The 19,168-nt window shown below is 38.6% G+C and overlaps 3 protein-coding genes across 7 annotated transcripts; 2 read left to right on the top strand and 1 right to left on the bottom strand.

Annotated features, from left to right (window-relative positions):
• The first annotated feature begins 3,494 nt into the window (after positions 1-3,494).
• Positions 3,495-7,088, top strand: LOC104598555 (L-lactate dehydrogenase B-like). Its single transcript, XM_010260680.3, has 2 exons — positions 3,495-4,453; positions 6,492-7,088. Exons 1-2 carry the CDS (start codon positions 3,725-3,727, stop codon positions 6,933-6,935), a joined length of 1,173 nt encoding a protein of 390 aa, XP_010258982.2. The 5' UTR covers positions 3,495-3,724; the 3' UTR covers positions 6,936-7,088.
• A 127-nt stretch (positions 7,089-7,215) lies between these two features.
• On the bottom strand, positions 7,216-10,043 carry LOC104598554 (uncharacterized). Of its 4 annotated transcripts, XM_088889608.1 has the most exons (6): positions 9,239-10,038; positions 9,061-9,148; positions 8,637-8,927; positions 8,347-8,524; positions 7,758-7,839; positions 7,216-7,416 (listed from the first exon to the last, which is right to left on the bottom strand). In XM_088889608.1, the coding sequence occupies exons 1-6, from the start codon at positions 9,470-9,472 to the stop codon at positions 7,216-7,218; spliced, it is 1,074 nt and encodes a 357-aa protein (XP_088745734.1). In that variant the 5' UTR covers positions 9,473-10,038. The 4 variants fall into 4 exon arrangements, with proteins under 4 accessions (XP_088745734.1, XP_088745733.1, XP_010258979.2 ...); XM_088889607.1 differs by having other exon boundaries at positions 9,061-10,042; XM_010260677.3 differs by having other exon boundaries at positions 7,216-7,413; positions 9,061-10,041.
• Positions 10,044-10,571: 528 nt separating this feature from the next.
• On the top strand, positions 10,572-18,869 carry LOC104598556 (NADH dehydrogenase [ubiquinone] 1 beta subcomplex subunit 8, mitochondrial-like). Of its 2 annotated transcripts, XM_010260682.3 has the most exons (5): positions 10,585-10,776; positions 10,909-10,995; positions 11,095-11,190; positions 12,584-12,632; positions 18,606-18,869. In XM_010260682.3, exons 1-4 carry the CDS (start codon positions 10,639-10,641, stop codon positions 12,602-12,604), a joined length of 342 nt encoding a protein of 113 aa, XP_010258984.2. In that variant the 5' UTR covers positions 10,585-10,638; the 3' UTR covers positions 12,605-12,632; positions 18,606-18,869. The 2 variants fall into 2 exon arrangements, with proteins under 2 accessions (XP_010258983.2, XP_010258984.2); XM_010260681.3 differs by lacking the exon at positions 12,584-12,632 and having other exon boundaries at positions 10,572-10,776.
• Positions 18,870-19,168: the final 299 nt, after the last annotated feature.

Genomic DNA, 19,168 nt, shown 5'->3' with positions numbered 1-19,168 from the left:
AAAGGCAATTTTAAGAGACGTATCAGAATACGCCTTGGATAGACATACGTATCGGATAAAAAACTAAGATACGCATAAATATGCTTGGAAACACTATAAATACTTTAATAAATCATAAAAATACATCAACAACACTAAATATAAGACCTCAATGAGGTGTATATACATTAAATTAATATATTTTAATGGTTTTATGAATAAATATATTATAGCTAATTATAATTTCATTAAAAATCCTATGCTTAACTATAATTTATAAAATATAATTCTTAAGTTTTAATGTTTTATGGGATGAGAAAAACCCAACTCTCCTATCCAACCATAAAACATGCATTGGCACAACTTCTATGTGAAAATATAATTAACAATTATTATTTATTATTCATTTCCAAAAATTATAAAAAATAAATAAACATTATATAATATATTCAAAAAATAGTTATTAAAGAAGAAATTTCAATTGTTTTGTGGATATGATCGATAGATCACCCATAGAATTGTTTTGTGATCAAATGATAAAATATAATTAATTAATTATTTTTTAATTCTAAAAGAATAAAAAATAATTATTAAAGAAGAAATTTCAATTGGTCTATGGATATGATAGATCATCCATAGAATTATAATATATTCAATTGTTGTGATCAAATGATAAAATATAATTAATTATTATTTACTTTTTTAATTCTAAAAATATAAAAATATAATATATATATATATATTAAAGAAGAAATTTCAATTGCTCTATGGATATGATAGATAAATCCATAGATCTAAAACATATTTAGTCTTTATAGGCAAAGAAAAAACTTACATTTTCAAATTTTTTGTTAATTTATATTTTCCCCAAATATCTTCATGAAATTTCCATAAATCTACTGATAGCACAAAAAAATTGTGATTTTGAATGTAAGAAATGTAGATCAACATAAATTTAAACATTTGAGAAAAAAATCACAAGATATTATAAAAGATTGAAAAAATTTACCTATTTTTGCCATATTTTTTCAAAATTTGAAAAATGTTTAAAAAAAATTAACAATTCACACTTGTTTCTTACAAACTTTTACAAATCTAGCACTCTAGGAATGAAGTTTGGAGTTTTGTAGTCATTTGCGAGTGAATGAAGGCTTATTTTTGGGAAAAGAAGCTTGCTTTCCCCCTTTAATTTTTTTTTTTTTTTAGTTTTTGGCCGTATCTTTTTCGTTGATATGCTACCGATACGCCCCCGATACACCCCCGATACACATGAAAAAAGACAAAATATCCAATTTCCATGCGTATCCTGTACCAATTTTTGAAAGATACGATACGGTACGCCCTGTATCGGACGTATCGTATTGAAATTTTAAACCTTGCTTATGCCTTTGTATGCCTCATACCTTTGAAGCGGATTTGTGCTTCTTTCTAATAAAGGCTTAGCCTCATATTAAAGCAAAACCTATACCATGGTTTTCAAAATTAGACCGGACTAGATGGTCAGACCGAAAAAACTGGGAACTAATCAGGTGATCGATTCCATTTTAACACAAAACTGTTATTTTGCCAAAAACTGTTGATTTGGTTAACAAACCGTTGACCCGAGCGATCGAACTGTTCAACGGTTTTGGCCATTTTTTTATCAAAATGGGTTGTCCATTCAATTCAAACAGTCAGACTGTTTGACCCGATAACTGGACCCTAACCGGTTTATTGTCCAGTTCAATTTTAAAAACCTTGACCTATACACCTCACCTCAAGCTATCAACCTCATCCCTCAATACTTAAGCAAACTATGCTCTAAACCTTGTTAACTATAAAAGTTGTTTTTGGTCTTTGGGGCAAGGTGTTACAGCCACCTCCACCTAATCAATACAGCAACAAAGGGTGGCTATATATAACTTGAGAAAGGATTAGCTGAATTTGACTTCATTAATCTATTTCCTCTATATTAGAAAAAGAAAAGGAAAGGATTACCTGAATTTTATAGCTATTTTACTGGCCGTAGGACCAAAGCATTTGATAGGGCTGTTCATAAGAAGACCCAAACCGACCAAATCGACCAACCTGGTCCGATCCAACCCAAGTTGGTCAGTTTTTCTTAGTATCGGTCGGTTTCGAGTTAAAAAAAAACATAAACCGATAGTTCGGTTTGATTTCGGTTTTCATGTATGAAAATCGAAATTGAACCGATTCGAACCGACTTAGATATATATTATATATAATATATTTCAGATATATTATATATATATTTGATATATTTCAATTTTACTATATATATTTCAGATATATATTTGTGGAAATATATATATTTCAGCTTTATTTCAGAAATATACATATTATATATAAAATTTCTGATATATAAAATATTAGTTTTAATCTATCAAATCATTTTTAATTTTCAGGCATCTAGCCTTTGCTTTGTTAGAATTAAATCCTTTACCGTTCACACCGAGAGAATCATTCACAAAACCGACCCAAACCGATTCAAACCGACCATGTTGGTTTTACTTAGTACTGAGTCGGTTTCGGTTTCATTTCTAGGTAAACCGACAAGGTCGGATCGGTTGGAAAAACGCCAATAAACCGACCCAACCTGACCCATGAACAGCCCTAGCATTTGACCCACAATCGCACAATCTCATATTTGGAAGGTGCCAATCGGTTGATTGGTAAGGTCACTGGCTCTGTAACGGATGCATCTGGATTGGGGGATGGGCTACCACACGTTGTGCAGCACTTGCAAGAAAAAAAATCTCGTAATCATGACTGGTATGGGCTACCCCACGTTGTGTAGCACTTACAGCGGGTTCAAACGGGTGAACCTTTCGATAGCTGTTTGGTGATCTTCTGAACTAGCTGGCCCAAACAGATTTAAGTAACTTTGGATACATCAGGCATTAAGACTCTAATCAATTACCTCTCTCTGATTTTCATGATGACCCCATCTCATCAAGCCTATCATTGATGAATTTTGTTTGTTTAAAACTGGATCCTTCCTCGAACCAAGGTCCTTCGTTCGTCGAGGACAACGACCCCAATGACCTTTTAAAATAGGGAAAAGTACTAGCAGGCCCATTGCAGAAATCTGAACATCAAGCCAGCCCATACAGAATTTACAATGATTCTCAAATTCAACTTTTGAAATTATAAGACCGATTCCCATGTCATGTAAGCGCCATACTTCTGCCTATGTTTTTTCTGTAAGGTGGCAATCCAACTCGGATTACATGTCACAATAACATTTATTTAAAATTTTATTTTGAAATTTACCCTTAAATTGTAAAGACTAAAATAACCCTATTAGGGCCCACGACCATTGTTCTCTCCCGCCCTCTCTATCCTCTGTAAGAACCTGCAAGAAGCCAAGCAAATCCATGCTCTCATGATCAAATCACGGTTTAGCTAGCCGAGTAGGTATCAGAGGTTTGAGAGGATTTGATCTTGAGAGCATGGATTTACTTGGCTTCTTGCAGGTTCTTATAGAGGACTAAGAGAGAGACGTCGTCGAGGAAAAAGTTGTAGTCGAAGAGAAGAGAGTTGAGAGTGTGAGATAACGAAAGAGAGAGAATAGTGAGGGCGGGAGAGAACAATGGCCGTGGGCCCTAACAAGGTCATTTTAGTCTTTGCAATTTAAGGGTAAATTTTAAAATAAAATTTTAAATAAATGTTATTGTGACATGTAATATGAGTTGGAAAAAAAAATAGGTAGAAGTGTGACGCTGACTTGGCGTGGGAATCGGCAATGGGCCTGCTCGTACTTTTCCCTTTAAACTACTTACCCCGTCAAGAGTGGAGAAGATCCATCCAACCAGACCAGACTCCAGACTCCGAGCAGTTCCAGTTCTACTGTTCGATGTCCATGGAGAAAAGTCCTTCATCTGGGTTCCTAAGCCAAGATCTAGGCCTTGACATAGCCCAGACCTTCTTCAAGCCCATCCATCAAACGGAGCCCCCATCTCCCACCAAGCGTCACATAAAGATCACCGTCATCGGTACCGGAAACGTTGGCATGGCCATTGCTCAGACCATCCTAACCCAGGATCTTGCCGACGAACTCGCCCTCGTCGACGCCAAGCCCGACAAACTCCGTGGTGAGATGCTCGATCTCCAGCACGCCGCTGCCTTCTTGCCGCGTACCAAAATTGTCGCCTCGGTAGACTACGACGTTACTGCTGGATCGGACCTCTGCATCGTGACGGCGGGAGCGCGTCAGAACCCCGGTGAGTCGAGGCTGAGTCTACTTCACCGGAACGTGGCACTCTTCCGGAATATAATACAACCGCTAGCACAGCACTCGCCAGATTCGATATTGATGATAGTTTCCAATCCGGTGGATATTTTGACATATGTCGCCTGGAAGATCTCTGGTTTTCCTTCTAACCGGGTGATTGGATCGGGGACGAATCTTGACTCGTCGAGGTTCCGATTTCTGATAGCGGATCATCTGGACGTGAACGCTCAGGATGTTCAGGTAACTTTTTTTAGTAAATAATTAATTATTAAAATAGATGCTCGATAATTAAAGGTCGATCTTCGATTGATCATCCGATGATATGGTGGGGCATCCCCATTTATTCCTGGACTCTTGATTGGTTGCTTAGAATTAGATTACAAGGACATCCACTACGCATTTAGGCGTGACGGACTGACGAGGTCCCGGTTGTCTGAAACCGAGCGCCGGTAAATTAGATGCCGCGTTTAGCTTGGCACGCACGTCACCACTTTTTGCAGACTTTAGACTTTAAATTAGAGCTTTGGAAGTTCAAGAATAAACGGAGGTACACCGTACTCATATAACAATGAACAAGGAGACCTGGAAGACGAGTCCGTGATAATGTGCGGGATACGTTAGCGTTAGTATAGGTGTGCGGTGAAAAAGTAATTAGAAACAATATTTTTTTGTCCAAACAGCCAAACTTTTCTCGCCGAATGGTCCGGTGCTTCTTAAATCGTCATCTTTCCACGTGACGACTTTGTGCCACTGAGCAGTGGTTTGAAGAGAAAATAAATAAATAAATAAAAGAATGTGGTTTGTCTTTGTTGGTAAATGGCTTGGGCCTTGGGTGCTTGTTTATATTAGTTGGAAGAGCTTGTACGTAGCACGTGCGTGATTAGCTTTTGACACTACAATAAACAATCACATAGCTATAGCCTATAGCTAGTGACATGCGTGGATGGACAAATTAGAAATCAAACTGATTGGGGCCCCTGCACTTCAATTCTTACTCCCATCCTTTTATTGGGTTGGGCCCATTGTCCTTTGTTTAGTGCTATTAACCCATCAATATGGGAAAGAAAGTCCAATACTAGATTACAAGATTAGGTACAGGTCTGATGTGGACTGTGGACTTTGTAAATGGGCCTCATGAAGTCATGATTTGTTAGTTTGGATATGCTCCTCACACAGTGCGTTCCACACCGACATTTCCCATAAATATTAAATAGAAATACAGTGATGCTCCCGATGTACGGCCTAAAATCATGTGAAGTCGATGTAAGGTGCGCCCTGTGAGATGCAGATCTTGACTGAGTGCGCCCCATATGCACTCCACTGCACATCCTCCATACATTGGGAACATCTCCCCTTGTCTCCACTCTCCAACTAGTATTTTTAGATTTTACACCGTTTTGGGTCGGGCTTTCAGTCTGGGCCCATTCAATTTTTGATAAAAGCCCAATCCAAATTGTCACTGGGCTTGGTTCAGCTAATAAGAAACAGAGAACCTCTGTCCCGTTTGATCAGGGACCATTTTTTCACTGGGCTTGGATCTGCTACACACCCACCCATAAGAAATTGTTGCCGCACATGGAGGACATCTATTGTACTGGTGTGTTGTCATTCACGGTTGCACTTGCACAGATATAGTCTCTTGTGGATAGTGTGGGTAGCAGATCTAGAATCCTTTCCTTTTTTTTACTACCTTGTTCCACAGAGGGCAAGTGCATGTGGGGCAAGTGCTTTTTCACGGTTGCACTTTTTTGCAACCAGATCAGATTGGCACCCTACAGAGAGCATCCGACAAGCGCCCCACAGCACCTCTAACCCATGTATTGGGAATATCTCGCCATCATAAGTACAAGAGATGTTTTCAATGCACGCTGAGATGTTCATGTGGGGCGCCAATATGATTTCCTTTGCAACTCCCAACAAAACATAGACACACCATCGGTAGAGAGAGATCATTATGTACTTTTAAATTAAAAAAAAAAATTAATGTGTTTATGTTTTATTGGGGTTGGCAAGAAAGTGCTGTGCCCGTGGTCTCAACAGATGTATTCAGATTCTCTATGCCCCAAGCCCCCAACTTATGTTGAGATATTCTTTTATTAACATCAGCAATTTAAAGTTGTAATATAATTTGGAAAAGTTTAGTCATTGTATTGTCTCTTACTCTTTGGGTGAAGCTTCTATTGTCTCTTACCCTTGAAGTTCTTAGTGTTGGCTTTGTTTCACTGTATTGTCTCTCATTCGGTGAATTATTCTTTTCCCTAACGCATCTTCTTGTTAGGCATATATTGTTGGGGAGCATGGTGATAGCTCGGTGGCACTATGGTCGAGCATAAGTGTAGGAGGAGTGCCGGTACTGAGCTTTCTTGAGAAGCAACAGATTGCATACGAGAAGGAAACGCTAGAGAAGATCCACAAGACAGTGATAGAGAGTGCGTATGAGGTGATACGTCTCAAGGGTTACACTTCTTGGGCAATTGGGTATTCAGTTGCTAACCTTGCTCGATCTGTATTGAGGAACCAAAGAAGGATCCACCCCGTCTCTGTTCTTGCCAAAGGCTTCTACGGGATTGATGGTGGGGAGGTGTTCTTGAGCTTACCAGCTCAGCTTGGAAGGGGTGGTGTCCTGGGCGTGACCAACGTGCACCTGACGGAGGAGGAGGAACAACAGCTCCGTGATTCAGCAAAGACACTTTTGGAGGTCCAAAATCAGCTTGGTTTGTAGTAATATATACTATTGTTTTTCTTCAAATTTCCAGAGTCTACTACAGTCTGCTTTCCTACTTTCAAGTGGACGTCTTGTGCTTGTAAGAGAGAACTCCCATTTCATTTTCATGAAGGAAAATCAAGTATCCAAGCAAGGTCGTTGGTTGATTTATGCAGTGCCTGGCATATACACAGAACAAAAATTTCCCATCCAGCCAATCCCTTCAGGTCTTTCGAGCTGTTTGAATCTAAAACTTAATAAGCAATGCATATTTGCAAGTTTTGCATGTCGAAATGCACTACCAATGGATCAATGCCTTCAACCTCTGAAGCTTACCAGTCTCTCTTTTTTTCTCTGCCATCTGGGACACATCCGATATCTTTCTTGCAGTGGCTTGTTGCTGCTTCACCTTTTCTTCGTTGGCCTTTCTCTGTATACTTTTAATTTCCTTCTGCATCTTCTCCTGGGCTTTCAGTCGTTTCTTCTCCAACTTGGCCTGCTTAAATGACATACCTTGCAATTTTCAATTCTACCTATTGTACAGCCTAGTTGACTTTGCCGTTGATTTTTAGCAGTGAGAACCAAGTTACTGCATCCACACTCCCTGTAACCACCAATCTGAATCATTGAAATGCCCAATTACCTTACAGAAAGAATATTTAGTCATCCTTCCACCAAAGATTTTCCTTTCTTAATGGTGGTAGAACATTTGAATGATCCAGTTGATGACCACAAGAATATGGATTACAGAAATAACATCCATGGTCTGAAACCAAAGTTCAGTTCCACCTTTACTATACTGAATCTAGTAGTAACAGCAAAATTGGCAATAAAGGTTACCTCGACTTCAGTCATTTCCATGCCAACTCTTGCTGTCTCCTTGATCTCCCATAAATTTATTAAAGCTTCCTTCCTTCTCAGTCTGTACATAAGAAATGGAGATGTCAAGTGTCTAGTTATGTAAAGTTCCATTCCTTGTTATGTAACTGCCCATATTTGTTTACTGTTTTACTTTAAAGGGTCAGCTGTTGAACCTGAAAGGGGACCAACCAGTACTGTAAGGTATCTACTAGTTAGAATTTTCTTACCAAGCTCTCCCCATTTCCCCGATCATCCATGTTCAACAGGAAAGCAAGCCTGGACAGGTCAATTCTATTTACAGTCCCCAGGTTTGCTAGAACTTTCCAGGTTAGGTACCTGTTCTAACCATTACTGGTTCTACTTTTGGGCATTCCAGCTATTGTGACAGCGGTCTATAATATGCACACTGCTTTTCTCATCATTCTCATGCCTATAACTAATTCACCTACCCACCTGATACCCAAATAAGAATTATGCTGACCAAATGAAGCATCAGAAAGTTAACCAAATCTGAGACACATATATCTCTATCTGCTTGTGGGTTTGAATTAAGGAGAAGATTCCATACTTGTCCATGAGTTTGTTTGATTTGGAAGTCTTCCACTCATCGAGTTTGGCTTCAATTTTGTTCCTCTTGATTCCAGATATGAACTCATGGAAATGTCTTTTACCCAGTTCAGCTGTAGGCCCATTGTTCCCGTTTAGTCCATCCACATTAGATGCCCCGCATGTGCTGACGGATATATCTGTATAATCAACATCCAAATTCAAATATGACCTACATACATTCATGGACAAACTAAAAGAATTCAAAACAGATCATAACTATTTTGGATAAACACGATGCAGAGTACAAACCGAGGGATAAATTGGATACAGAGGGAGCCTCTCCGATTGAATTCTTGTGGCCTTGATTCTCTTTTCTTTCCTTGTTGCTATGCTGCGATTGGTAGGTGCTGTAATTAATGGGTTGGTTGCTGCTGATTCTGTGCATCTCCTGATGAGTGCTGCAGTTGATGGGTTCGCTGCTGGCTGACACACTAATCGTGCTGGGCTCGCATAGAAGTAGCCTTCTATATGTCCGAACTGACTTGGCCTTTTGATTCGGTTTGTTTCTTGGACAGCATTCTTGCTTAGCATGTTCACCAACTAACACAAAAATGGAAAAGGGATGAAGGATTCATAGAAAAATCCCAAAGAGATATTGGCAGGAAAGAAATTAAAAAAACAAAAGTAATTTTAACACAAATGGAATTTAAGTGGATGAATATTAAAGAAAAACCTTTGGAAGGTAAACGATAGTTGTTCACGTTCTCGGTCTCTTCTTTGGATGGCGGTTTCTGATCCTCATCCGAGAGAACACTAAACCACTGGAATGCAACGAAACACCATAAATATGAAAATGAGAGAACACGAGTGGTGGACTTAAGCATCTGAGTCAATGGTTCTTGAATCATTACCTGATTCGTTTGGGGTGAAGACTCAATGGGAACTTGAAACAAGTGATGCTCCGAAGTAACAGAGGACGACCCCAGGTACACAGGACTGCAAACAGGGGGAGGAGAAGATAGGGTGTGGAAAGTCTCCGGGCTCCATGTGCCTGTGCTAACCCATCCGTCGTGTTTCACTCCGAACGTCTCCGCTGAACGTGTAGAAGCATCGGCAGCGGACTTAGCACCTTCCCAGACGCTCATGGCTGATGGCTCGTATAGACTGAAGCAACCTGAACTTGTACTGCTGAATGCGGAAGAAACAGTAGATATATAATCTTGCTGAATGCATTAATTTTCTTGAGTTTCCTTTCGGTTTTCTTGTCTTGGTCTTGGATTGACGGGGAGGAGGTGAATCAGGTGATCAGATCACAACAAAATATCAGAAATTCAGAATAGACTCTGTGTGATCGGGTCTTCGATTGTCTATTTGTTGCCAACAAGTGTCACCGCACCTAAACCAGAGCCCAGAGGATACCCAACAAAATATTATTCAATAAGAATAAATAATACAAAATATAATGTGCAATCAAGAAATTGGCATCAATAGAGTTTATTTTTGTTGGCAGGAAATTATATCTCCCGTTCTTGTGCTCTTTATTACACCTGTAGCAGCAGATCCAGTTACCCAACTTGTAAAATGTTGAGCCCATTTAAGGCCCAATCCCTTGAACATCACATGCCCATGAATTCTCATGGAGTCTTAGGTTTCGTTTGCATCTCCACAAATGATTTATTTGGGTAAATGCATTTTATTCGGCCAATTGTTTTTTAAAAAAACATTTATTTAGATAAAAATATTTCTCAATATTCTTTATTTCCTAAGTAAGTAAAGATGTATAATGACTGATTTATTCAAAAAAGTAATATATTGAAGAGACAAATTATCTCATTATATTTTAGTGATTTTAGCTTGCATGGATAAGTAATTTGTCTAAATATGAGAAAAGTATTATAAATTGCTGGGAAATCATTCTTTTATGTGAAACTCCATAATGCCAAAATAGGAATGTGGATTTATTTATTTTCCACGAGACTAAATATGGTTTACTACCAACAAAACGCTATTAATTCTTTACGCACGAACCACTGTAGCCTCACATTGGGAACATCTACCGCTGCAATCGCTGATTGGTTTGGGATGTTGTTGGCATCGATCCGAACTCCGAAAAGAGTGGCCCATTCATAAGGGGCCATAATGGGCCAAGTCATCATATGATATAGAGGCCCATCAGTAAGGAGATGATGTGGTGTGTATTGGCCCAGAAATGGAAGACTGGCCCATTCGAAAACCACAATATGGCGAAACAAGACGACTCTGGTTTTCGTCCTTTTGGTGGAAATTGGAAAAGCTCGCGCGCTGATCGAAGATGTCAGGAAGATTGAGCAATGTAGCGTCTCGAATCATGGGCGGCAACGGCGTTGTTGGTCGATCCGTCGCTTCCTCTCTTCGCCTCCGCTCCGGCATGGGTCTCCCCGTTGGCAAACACATTGTCCCTGAAAAACCGGTATCAGAAAAAACTCATTTATTAAGCCCTAGAACTATAGGGAAACGAAAGTTAGACTGTTATAGGCTTATGGTTCTCTTCTCTTGATTTAGTAAACCCTAAACTTCCATCAATTTCTACTTTGTATTTTAGCTCCCCGTAAACGATGAGCTGGTTTGGGACAACGGGACTCCATTTCCGGAACCCTGTTTGGACCGGATCGCAGATACAGTTGGAAAGGTACAGCCCCCTGCCTTGAATTGTTTTTTTTTTTGTGTGTATGGGAGTTGAATTTGTTTGTTTTTCGAATTAAGTGCTGATTGTTGGTTACATTTCTAGTATGAAGCATTGGCTTGGTTGTGTGGAGGGTTGGGGTTCTTTGCGTCTCTCGGGCTATTAGCTGTCTGGAATGACAAGGCCTCCGAGATACCATTCGTAAGTTGCAAATCCATGCTCTATACTGTGAACTTGCTAATATCTTTTATTTTTGGTTTAAAAACCGTAGGTTGTAACAGAAATTATCACCCTATTCAATTTCTTATTTGTTGTACCTTATTACTTGTGTGGATGCGGGAAGTGTGTACCTTTTTACTTGTTCATCTGTTAACATGTCACTCACTATGAGTGGAGCCATCAATTAGAAAGACATACCGCCCTATCAGATTTATCTAATTAGTATGACCAAATTCAAGCATGACTTGAAGTTTTATTTTTCTGATTAACATTTGTAACAGAATATTGAATCGGTATGGTTATTGTGTGAGAAAACAGACCTACAACTCCAAGACCCCTAATGTTCTTTATCCAATTTTGCCATAGAGGAGATGGGAGATGACCTTTCTTTTGGTTGCCGGGGGGTGGGGGAGAGGAATTCCTTGTATCATACATATAGATATGTGGGTCCATATGTGATCCTAGTTTTGTGTTGTGTTTGAATCAAATCACAAGGTTCAATTAGATCATAACTTGGATTGCCCTTGTAAAAATTGCATGGAACACATCCATCTGCTATCTTCTTTCTGTAAATTTTCCTTTCCCCCACTTTTTTTTTTCTTGATCAGTAACAACAAGATTTATATTAAAGATTAAAAAGATAGACACAAGAGGTACAATATACACACAGACATTGAGAGACAAACAGATTTGTCTCTCCCTGAAAACCTATAAGTTTTACCACTGTGCCAGAACAGACTCTCCCTCTCCACCCCTTGCTTGGCTAAACCATCTGCCATAGAGTTAGCAGACCACTTAACCCATTGGACCTTTACTTTCACATCTTTTGTTATCCATTTGAATTTCTTTTTTAGAGAACTATAGATCCACATCCTCTATCATTGCACCACAACCAACTTACCACCTGTTTGGAATCTCCTTTCCCCCACTTTTGAGTATAGTACTTATAGCAAAACCATGGGAGGAACATGTAGAATTGGAAAGTTCAAATTTTGAAATATTTACTAAAACTTTCTTGCAGTTAATCATCCAGAAAAGAAAGATTTGAGATGTCAATTCAACAAGGTATTATTTTAATACCTTGTGTTAAAAAGTTGGGAACACGTAGATCTCAAAAAGTTGCTCAAAATAAAAAAAAGATCATCCCAATTGGACATCTGAGCACAAAGTTATGGTCTTTAGAATTTTGCATTTATGTGCTAAAAAATTTCAAAAAACAGGCCGTTTTTCTAAAACCGAGACTGGGTCTTTGGCTTTCCGCTTTGACCGTCCGAGTCAGCGGTTTTGGCCAGTTTGTACCCAACCGGCTGCTCTGGTCTAGTTTTCTAAACACTAGTTTCAAGTCATCACTATTCTGACATACTTCCATGTACAGATGCACCATTCAGTGATTTAAAAGGCCAAGGCGTAGCCCCTTTTAGAAGGTACACACCTAGTGCACCTGATGCACCTTGTGCCACAGCTCAAGTATGCAACTTGGTTAAATTTTGTGTTTTTTTTTTTTTTTGTGCTTTTTGAAGCATGGTGGCTGGTTGTAGGTCAGGGGTTTTGTTGTGCGGAGATATAAGAGATCTTGTCTCTCACTGACTTTTTATTTCATACGCTTTTTATATCTTTGCTCTGTAAAATTTTCTTTTTATTTCTTTAATAAATTATGCAGTTATTGATTAAAAAAATTAAAAAATGCTAGTTTGTTGTTATAATTGTTACTTTGGAGGGATATATCATTTTTAGTATCAGGATGAGCATCCAAAGTGGAGGATATCTGCCAGGGTGCAACAAAAGCAAAATCAGACAAGAACATCAATGTGGTTGTAAAAGATTTAAGTAGAAGAAGAGAAAAGAAAGCTGAACCGTTTTTAACACTCAAAAAGAGGGTATTCTGGACTGCAAGTCGGTTTGCCTGATTTTTGAATAGTTTCAACTACATTGAGCTCAGGTTAGGATTTGGGCCCTTTGAAAATTTAACAATTTCCCTACCCAACCCTGCCCAAGTTGCACACCTAGTTGGGTGTATAGATTTTTAATAAGACTATTTCATAGTAAACCTTTCCACAATTTGATATGTTCCAATTTGCCTAGGTAGGTGGAACAAATTCCATGACTGTCAAGGTAATTAGGTGAATCTAGTTTCTAGGTGTCTTTATTATGTACTTCATAGCTTGGTGATCCAGTAATCTCTAGGATTTTGCATTATATAGCGTGTACAATAATACAATAAGATGCATGAAATCGCTAAAATAAGATGATAACGAAAATATATTTGTATGTAATTGAAAGAAACATGTTGAGCTTCATATTGTAATGGTATATATATCAGAGCATCATAGTAATTGAAAAGCAATGTGACTTACAACAGTAAATTAGTAATTGAAAAAATCAGAGAAAGAATATTTCAACAAATAAGCAACATAGAAAATATGAAGACCCTATCCTCTCTTCTTTTCATCAAAGTTATGGAGGCCCTAAGCAAGCTTGTTCTTCGGGCAGCTGAGGGAGGTTTTATCCAAGGTTTTAAAGTGGGGGTGGGTAGAGACCAATTTTCCTTACTACAGTTTTCTGATGACATCATTTTCTTTCTTGACTCTTCAGCCGATCAGTTGACTTCTCTAGGCTTCATTTTAAGGTGGTTTTAAGCTGTCTCAGGTCTCAAGATTAACCTTTCTAAGAGTGCACTCTTAAAGACTGAAGATGGGCTACCTGACCCCACTTTGGTTAGCATTCTAGGCTGCAAGGTAGGGAAACTACCCTCCACCTATCTTGCCCTTCCCCTGGGCGCTAGGTGCAGTTCTAAGATCTGGGACCCTGTTATTGACAGATTTGATAAGAAACTTTCTCTATGGAAACCTAAATACCTTTCAAAAGGAGATAAGCTCACCTTAATCTGGAGTGTTCTTTCTTCATTCCCTATCTACTATCTGTCTTTATTCCAGATGCCTGTAAATGTTGCAAAGGTCCTAGAGAAGAAAACGAGGGACTTCATTTGGGTGGGTTGGAGGAACACCTTCAAATTCAACTTGGTGAACTGGAAATTTGTGTGCCAGCCTAGAAAACTCGGAGGCCTCGGCATCAGAAATCTCAAAATGGTAAATAAGGCCCTTTTGGGTAAGTGGTGCTGGAGGTTCAACAAGGAAAGATACAGCCTCTGGAGAAGGTTATTGAAGACAAATATGAGCTTAGAAATTTTGGTTGGGACTCTGGTCCTAGTCTATCTCCTAAGGGATGTGCTTTATGGAGTAACATAGCCTCTATTCTCCCTGTTTTCTTGAGGGGTATCAGATGCAATGTTGGTAAAGGCAATTGGCCCAAATTCTGGCATGACAGGTGGTGTGGAAACCAGACTCTACAGGAGAGATTTCCTTCTCTTTACGAGATTGCTCTTGACAAGGATGCTGTGGTTGAAGACTGTTTGATTCTGTGAATGGGGAGGCTATTTGGAGTCCCACTTTCAGACAGAAACCTCAATGATTGGGAAATCGGTCCTCTATTTGAGCTGTTAAATCTAATTCAAAGCATCTAGCCTAATCTACAGACTGAAGATGAAAGATTTTGGGCTTGGAGCTAGGGATGAGCATTCGGTGTATTCGGTTAAAAACTGAACTGAATAAACCGAAATAACCGAAACCGAAATTTTCGGTTCGGTTTTTGGTTATTTCGGTTAAAACCGAATTTAATTAATATACATAAAATATTATATATTATAACTTATAATATATAATATATATTATGAAACTGAATTTCATAATAATAATAATAATATATTAAAACAAAAACTGAAATTCCTAAAAACCAAATTAACCAAAAACCTTAAAAACTGAAACTGAAATTTTTGGTTTGGTTTTAACCGAATAATGCTCACCCCTACTTGGAGCCCCTCAGGAAAGTTCTCCCCTCAGTCGTTCTACATTAACTTGCTTCCATGTGAGGGTACTGACTTCCCACGGGCCTTGATATGGAATTTGTATGCCCTTCTAAGGTTTCCTTTCTGGCTTGGACTGCTGTGTTGGGTAAATGTCTTACCACTGATCGGCTGCTCAGAAGGGGGATGCCCCTACCGAACATCCTTTGCCCTCTATGCAATGAAGTTCCTGAATCCTCCAACCATCTGTTCATTCACTGCAGCTTCTCCTCCCAGCTGTGGGATTTGGCTTTCTCCTGCTTTGGAGTCCATTCTTGCCTACCTGATTCAGCCCTTCAGCTCTTGCAAGGATGGTCTCTTAAGGGTTTGAACAACAGGGTAAATCAATTTGGAGGACTTTCCCTTCTGCCATCATTTGGGCCCTCTGGAGGGAAAGGAACAGTCAAATTTTTTACAACTCTTTTTCTGATGTAGTTTCAGTAAAAAACAAGGTTATACAAAGGGCATTCAGGGGTGTCCAGCTTTACTCTTTTTTGCAAGCCGGACCTTTCTTTTGTTGACACTCTGTATATTCCCATTGTACAGGCTCTCATTGTACATGGGCTGCTACTCTTTATTTTAATACAATTCAATACTTTACCTGTTTCAAAAAAAAAAAAAAAAAGAAAATATGAACTATTAGACACCAGCTCAACAAATGGAAATCTGATAATCTCTTTGGATGCTGTCAATCAGTGAATTCCCTTAAGAAAGTGGAGAATAGAGTTTGGTCCATGTATTCCAGATCACTGATTTAAAAGGCGCGCCTCAGGCGCGTATAGGCACATAGGCGAGGCGCATTTTGGGGTATGCGCCTCACCCAGGTCCTAGGCGCACTTCTTTCAAAAGGCGCGCGCCTGGCGCACCTTGCGCCTCAGCCCAGGCATGCGCCTTTTTAAAATTTTGCGCTTTTTGCTTTTTTTTTGAGTCTAATGGCTGGGTTGGGGGCTCTGCCCCCGGACCCCCGACCACGCCCCTCGAGGCAAGCCCGAACAAGTCTATGTTAGGGTCTGAAATTCTTATTTCTCACATAAAAAATATGAAAGTTGTAAAATAATTATTTTGTTCATTCATTCATTGCAATTAAATATCTTCCTAAAAGGCAATGAAAGTTGTAAAATCATTATTTTTTATGTGAGAAATAAGAATTTCAGACCCTAACATAGACTTGTTCGGGTTTGCCTCAAGGGGTGTGCTACAAAGGCGACTCAGAATCAAGAATGCAATATGTTTTACATCACATTAACCACTTGAAGCAATGAAATTAAGGAAAAAAAGAGATTGTGGGTTTTACATGCTTGAAAATGCTTTATATGTTTGCTTTTATTTTTAAATTTTCATTTGAATACACTTTACATGTTATGTTTATGTATTTTAATTTTAGATAATAGGTTTTTTAAATCATTTATTTTAAAAATTAAGTTTATATTTTTATTAACATTATGTTTATTATTTTTTACTTTTTTTGGCATTTTATTTTGGAATTTTCTGACTTTTTTTTTTATTTTTTAGCTTTTTTTTTGTAATTTTGTGCCTTTCTTAAAAAGGCGCACGCCTCGCCTTGCGCCTCAGGCACAAATTGGCCATTGTGCTTTTTTTGCGCCTTGCGCTTTTAAAACACTGTTCCAGATGTGATTGGGCCCAAGCTTTGAGTGCCATTTTAATGATTGGGATCTGACCTCCTAGCTGATCTTTTGGGCTGGCATTCAACAAGTGAAGAACTGACGATTTCTCCTTTGCAAGTAGATCAAAGTACTTGGTCCTCAAATCACAGAGGTTATCCCCTGGGTGGAATTCCATTCTCATTTTCTTTTAGGGAAAGCTCAAATTTATTCATTGAGATTGCTCCTTTGAGGTTTGGTTACATTATTTCATGGCATTTTGGGAGACAATAGCTCATCCCAAGAGATCTGGCCATACATGCTATGCTTGGTCTTTTAATCATTTCAACAAAATGGGACACATCCTCCTTTTTGGTCTTTGTTTCAACCTTACTGTAATAGGTTGAAACCATACTTACCCATTATGACTGGTGCAGCCAATGACCACATGGACCCCAGTTTTAAAAGTAAAATCAAAGCTATTTTAATAGGAATAACAAGATCAAAGCTGCTTTAATAAACAAATGAAAGCCAAGCAGGATACAGTTCAACCTTTCTACTCAAGATTGAGGAATTATTCCTATCCTCTTGCGAATCCATCTTCCAGGGAGTTGTCTCATCTTGGAATCCAACTGACTGAGGTTTTTGTTCTGGCTGCCAATGATCTAGCTTACATATTGAAATGTTTTAGCACCAAGTCCCTTTCAATATCAATATGAACCAGCTAATTACCACAAATGAGTACTGCTCCATTTCTAGTCCTTTAAGGCCAAGTGAATAACCGGTTCTCAACCCTTCTGCTGGCAACATGATCTCATCCTTAATGGCTGTTGTTTCCTCGGTAGGATCCAAGTGCACCGCAATCACTTCCTAATGCATTCTTTGATTTTATCATTTGCTTTTCAAGATGAGGCCAAATAATAAAATGAATACAACTCCTAAACATTGATTATTTTTTGTGTTGGAAAAGTAACATTGGTTAATTTTTAGCTGAATAATCATCTGCCCAAGCTGATGATTTCTTTCCTTTTTTTGTAATAAAATATTTTCTTTAAAATATGAATACCAGAATAAAAAGAATACAACTCCTAAACATTGATTATTTTGTGTTGGAAAAGTAACATTGATAAATTTTTAGTTGAATAATCATTTTCCCAAGCGGATTTTTTACCTTGTTAATCCTTGAGGTTGGACCCATTGGATGATGGGTCCCTGATTGTGCTAATGTTGAAGCACATGTTGAGTTATGGTACTCTCACTCTGATCTTCTAGCCAGATTGAAAAGAGTGCCTTCTTCACCTTTCTATATTTTTTCTCTTGTAATTCCAACTCATAGGCAAACTGAATACCTCCTCCACCCTGGTGATGAAGCCGCCCCCCTGCCCCCCCCCCCCCCCCCCCCCCCCCCTCCAACACGAACCCATAATACAATTCTCCTTTTGCTGAAGGTCTGAATCTAACAGAACTTACCAAGTTTATTAACTTGCCTATAAGATGAATATTTTGTTTTTTTCCTCAAAAAAAGTTTTTTATTTCAGCTAAAGTTAAGGACAAATTGAATCAAACTACCATGTAATAAATAAGATCCACATTAGGTGGCATTAGATGATTGAATTGTATTGTCCATGTCTCAGAAAATTAAGATGAGACACCTTTAGTTTTCTTTTTGCTTATCCCCTTTGTAGTTACCTTAAAACCGATATACCTTCACTTGTTTGGTGTTTCTTTGTTCTTTATTATGGAGCTACCACTTTGTTTAGATGCATTTTGCATTATGTTCGTTATGGAGCTACCACTTGTTTTGGTTGCATTGCTGTGAAGATTCTAATTGCAGGTTCTTGCTACTTAATGCTTTCTAATTCTGCTGTTGGTGGTTTCTCTTTTCATCTTCTTGTCAGACACCAAAAGTATATCCATATGACAATCTGCGAGTGGAGCTGGGGGGAGAGCCATAGGTAGCTTGGTTGATTGTTTCTCCAAGTGTTATTACTTATTAGATCAGTAGTGCACCTCATGTATTTTTCCTTTTGTTTACTGTGTTTCTCTGTTTGAACAATTTTAACAAATGGAAATAATGCATTTCTTGTCATTGAATTTGAAATACCATTTTTAGTAATTGAAGGAACACATATTGGCTGTTGCTGCACTCACTTGCAGCATGATGTTGGAATGGGTTGTTATCTGTTGGAGGTCTTGTTGCATCTATTTGATGTTTGATTTTCATAATGTAGAATAAGTTATTGAATGCTATGGGTCTGTGGTTTTCTTTAGGGTCCTGATAAAAAAATAACAGAAAAGAAAAAACTATTGCATGCCATGACAAACAGAGTTTACGACAAATGGGGCCTGGCAGCTGGCAGGGTCCATGATCCATCTGGTTAGATGGGTTTCATCATTTCATATGCAGAAGATATGATGACATGGCTTCTAATGGGAGCATTATTCAGGCCGGTCGATCAAC

Source organism: Nelumbo nucifera, chromosome 6, assembly GCF_055504915.1.
Source record: "Nelumbo nucifera cultivar China Antique chromosome 6, China Antique-T2T, whole genome shotgun sequence".
Lineage (NCBI taxonomy): Eukaryota > Viridiplantae > Streptophyta > Magnoliopsida > Proteales > Nelumbonaceae > Nelumbo > Nelumbo nucifera.
Note: the sequence above shows the minus strand (reverse complement) of the source record. Positions and strands in the feature narration are given on the sequence as shown.

Excerpts from the sequence above, each read along its gene's own strand:
- LOC104598555 (XM_010260680.3), top strand. The coding sequence starts at position 3,725 with ATGGGCCTGCTCGTACTTTTCCCTTTAAACTACTTACCCCGTCAAGAG. Across the intron at positions 4,454-6,491 it reads TGAACGCTCAGGATGTTCAG|GCATATATTGTTGGGGAGCA; the intron begins GTAACTTTTTTT and ends TCTTCTTGTTAG.
- LOC104598554 (XM_088889607.1), bottom strand. The coding sequence starts at position 9,472 with ATGAGCGTCTGGGAAGGTGCTAAGTCCGCTGCCGATGCTTCTACACGT. Across the intron at positions 8,928-9,060 it reads CTATCGTTTACCTTCCAAAG|TTGGTGAACATGCTAAGCAA; the intron begins GTTTTTCTTTAA and ends TTTTTGTGTTAG. Across the intron at positions 8,525-8,636 it reads TGTATCCAATTTATCCCTCG|ATATATCCGTCAGCACATGC; the intron begins GTTTGTACTCTG and ends TTGATTATACAG.
- LOC104598556 (XM_010260681.3), top strand. The coding sequence starts at position 10,639 with ATGTCAGGAAGATTGAGCAATGTAGCGTCTCGAATCATGGGCGGCAAC. Across the intron at positions 10,777-10,908 it reads ACATTGTCCCTGAAAAACCG|CTCCCCGTAAACGATGAGCT; the intron begins GTATCAGAAAAA and ends TTTGTATTTTAG. Across the intron at positions 11,191-18,605 it reads AGGCCTCCGAGATACCATTC|ACACCAAAAGTATATCCATA; the intron begins GTAAGTTGCAAA and ends TCTTCTTGTCAG.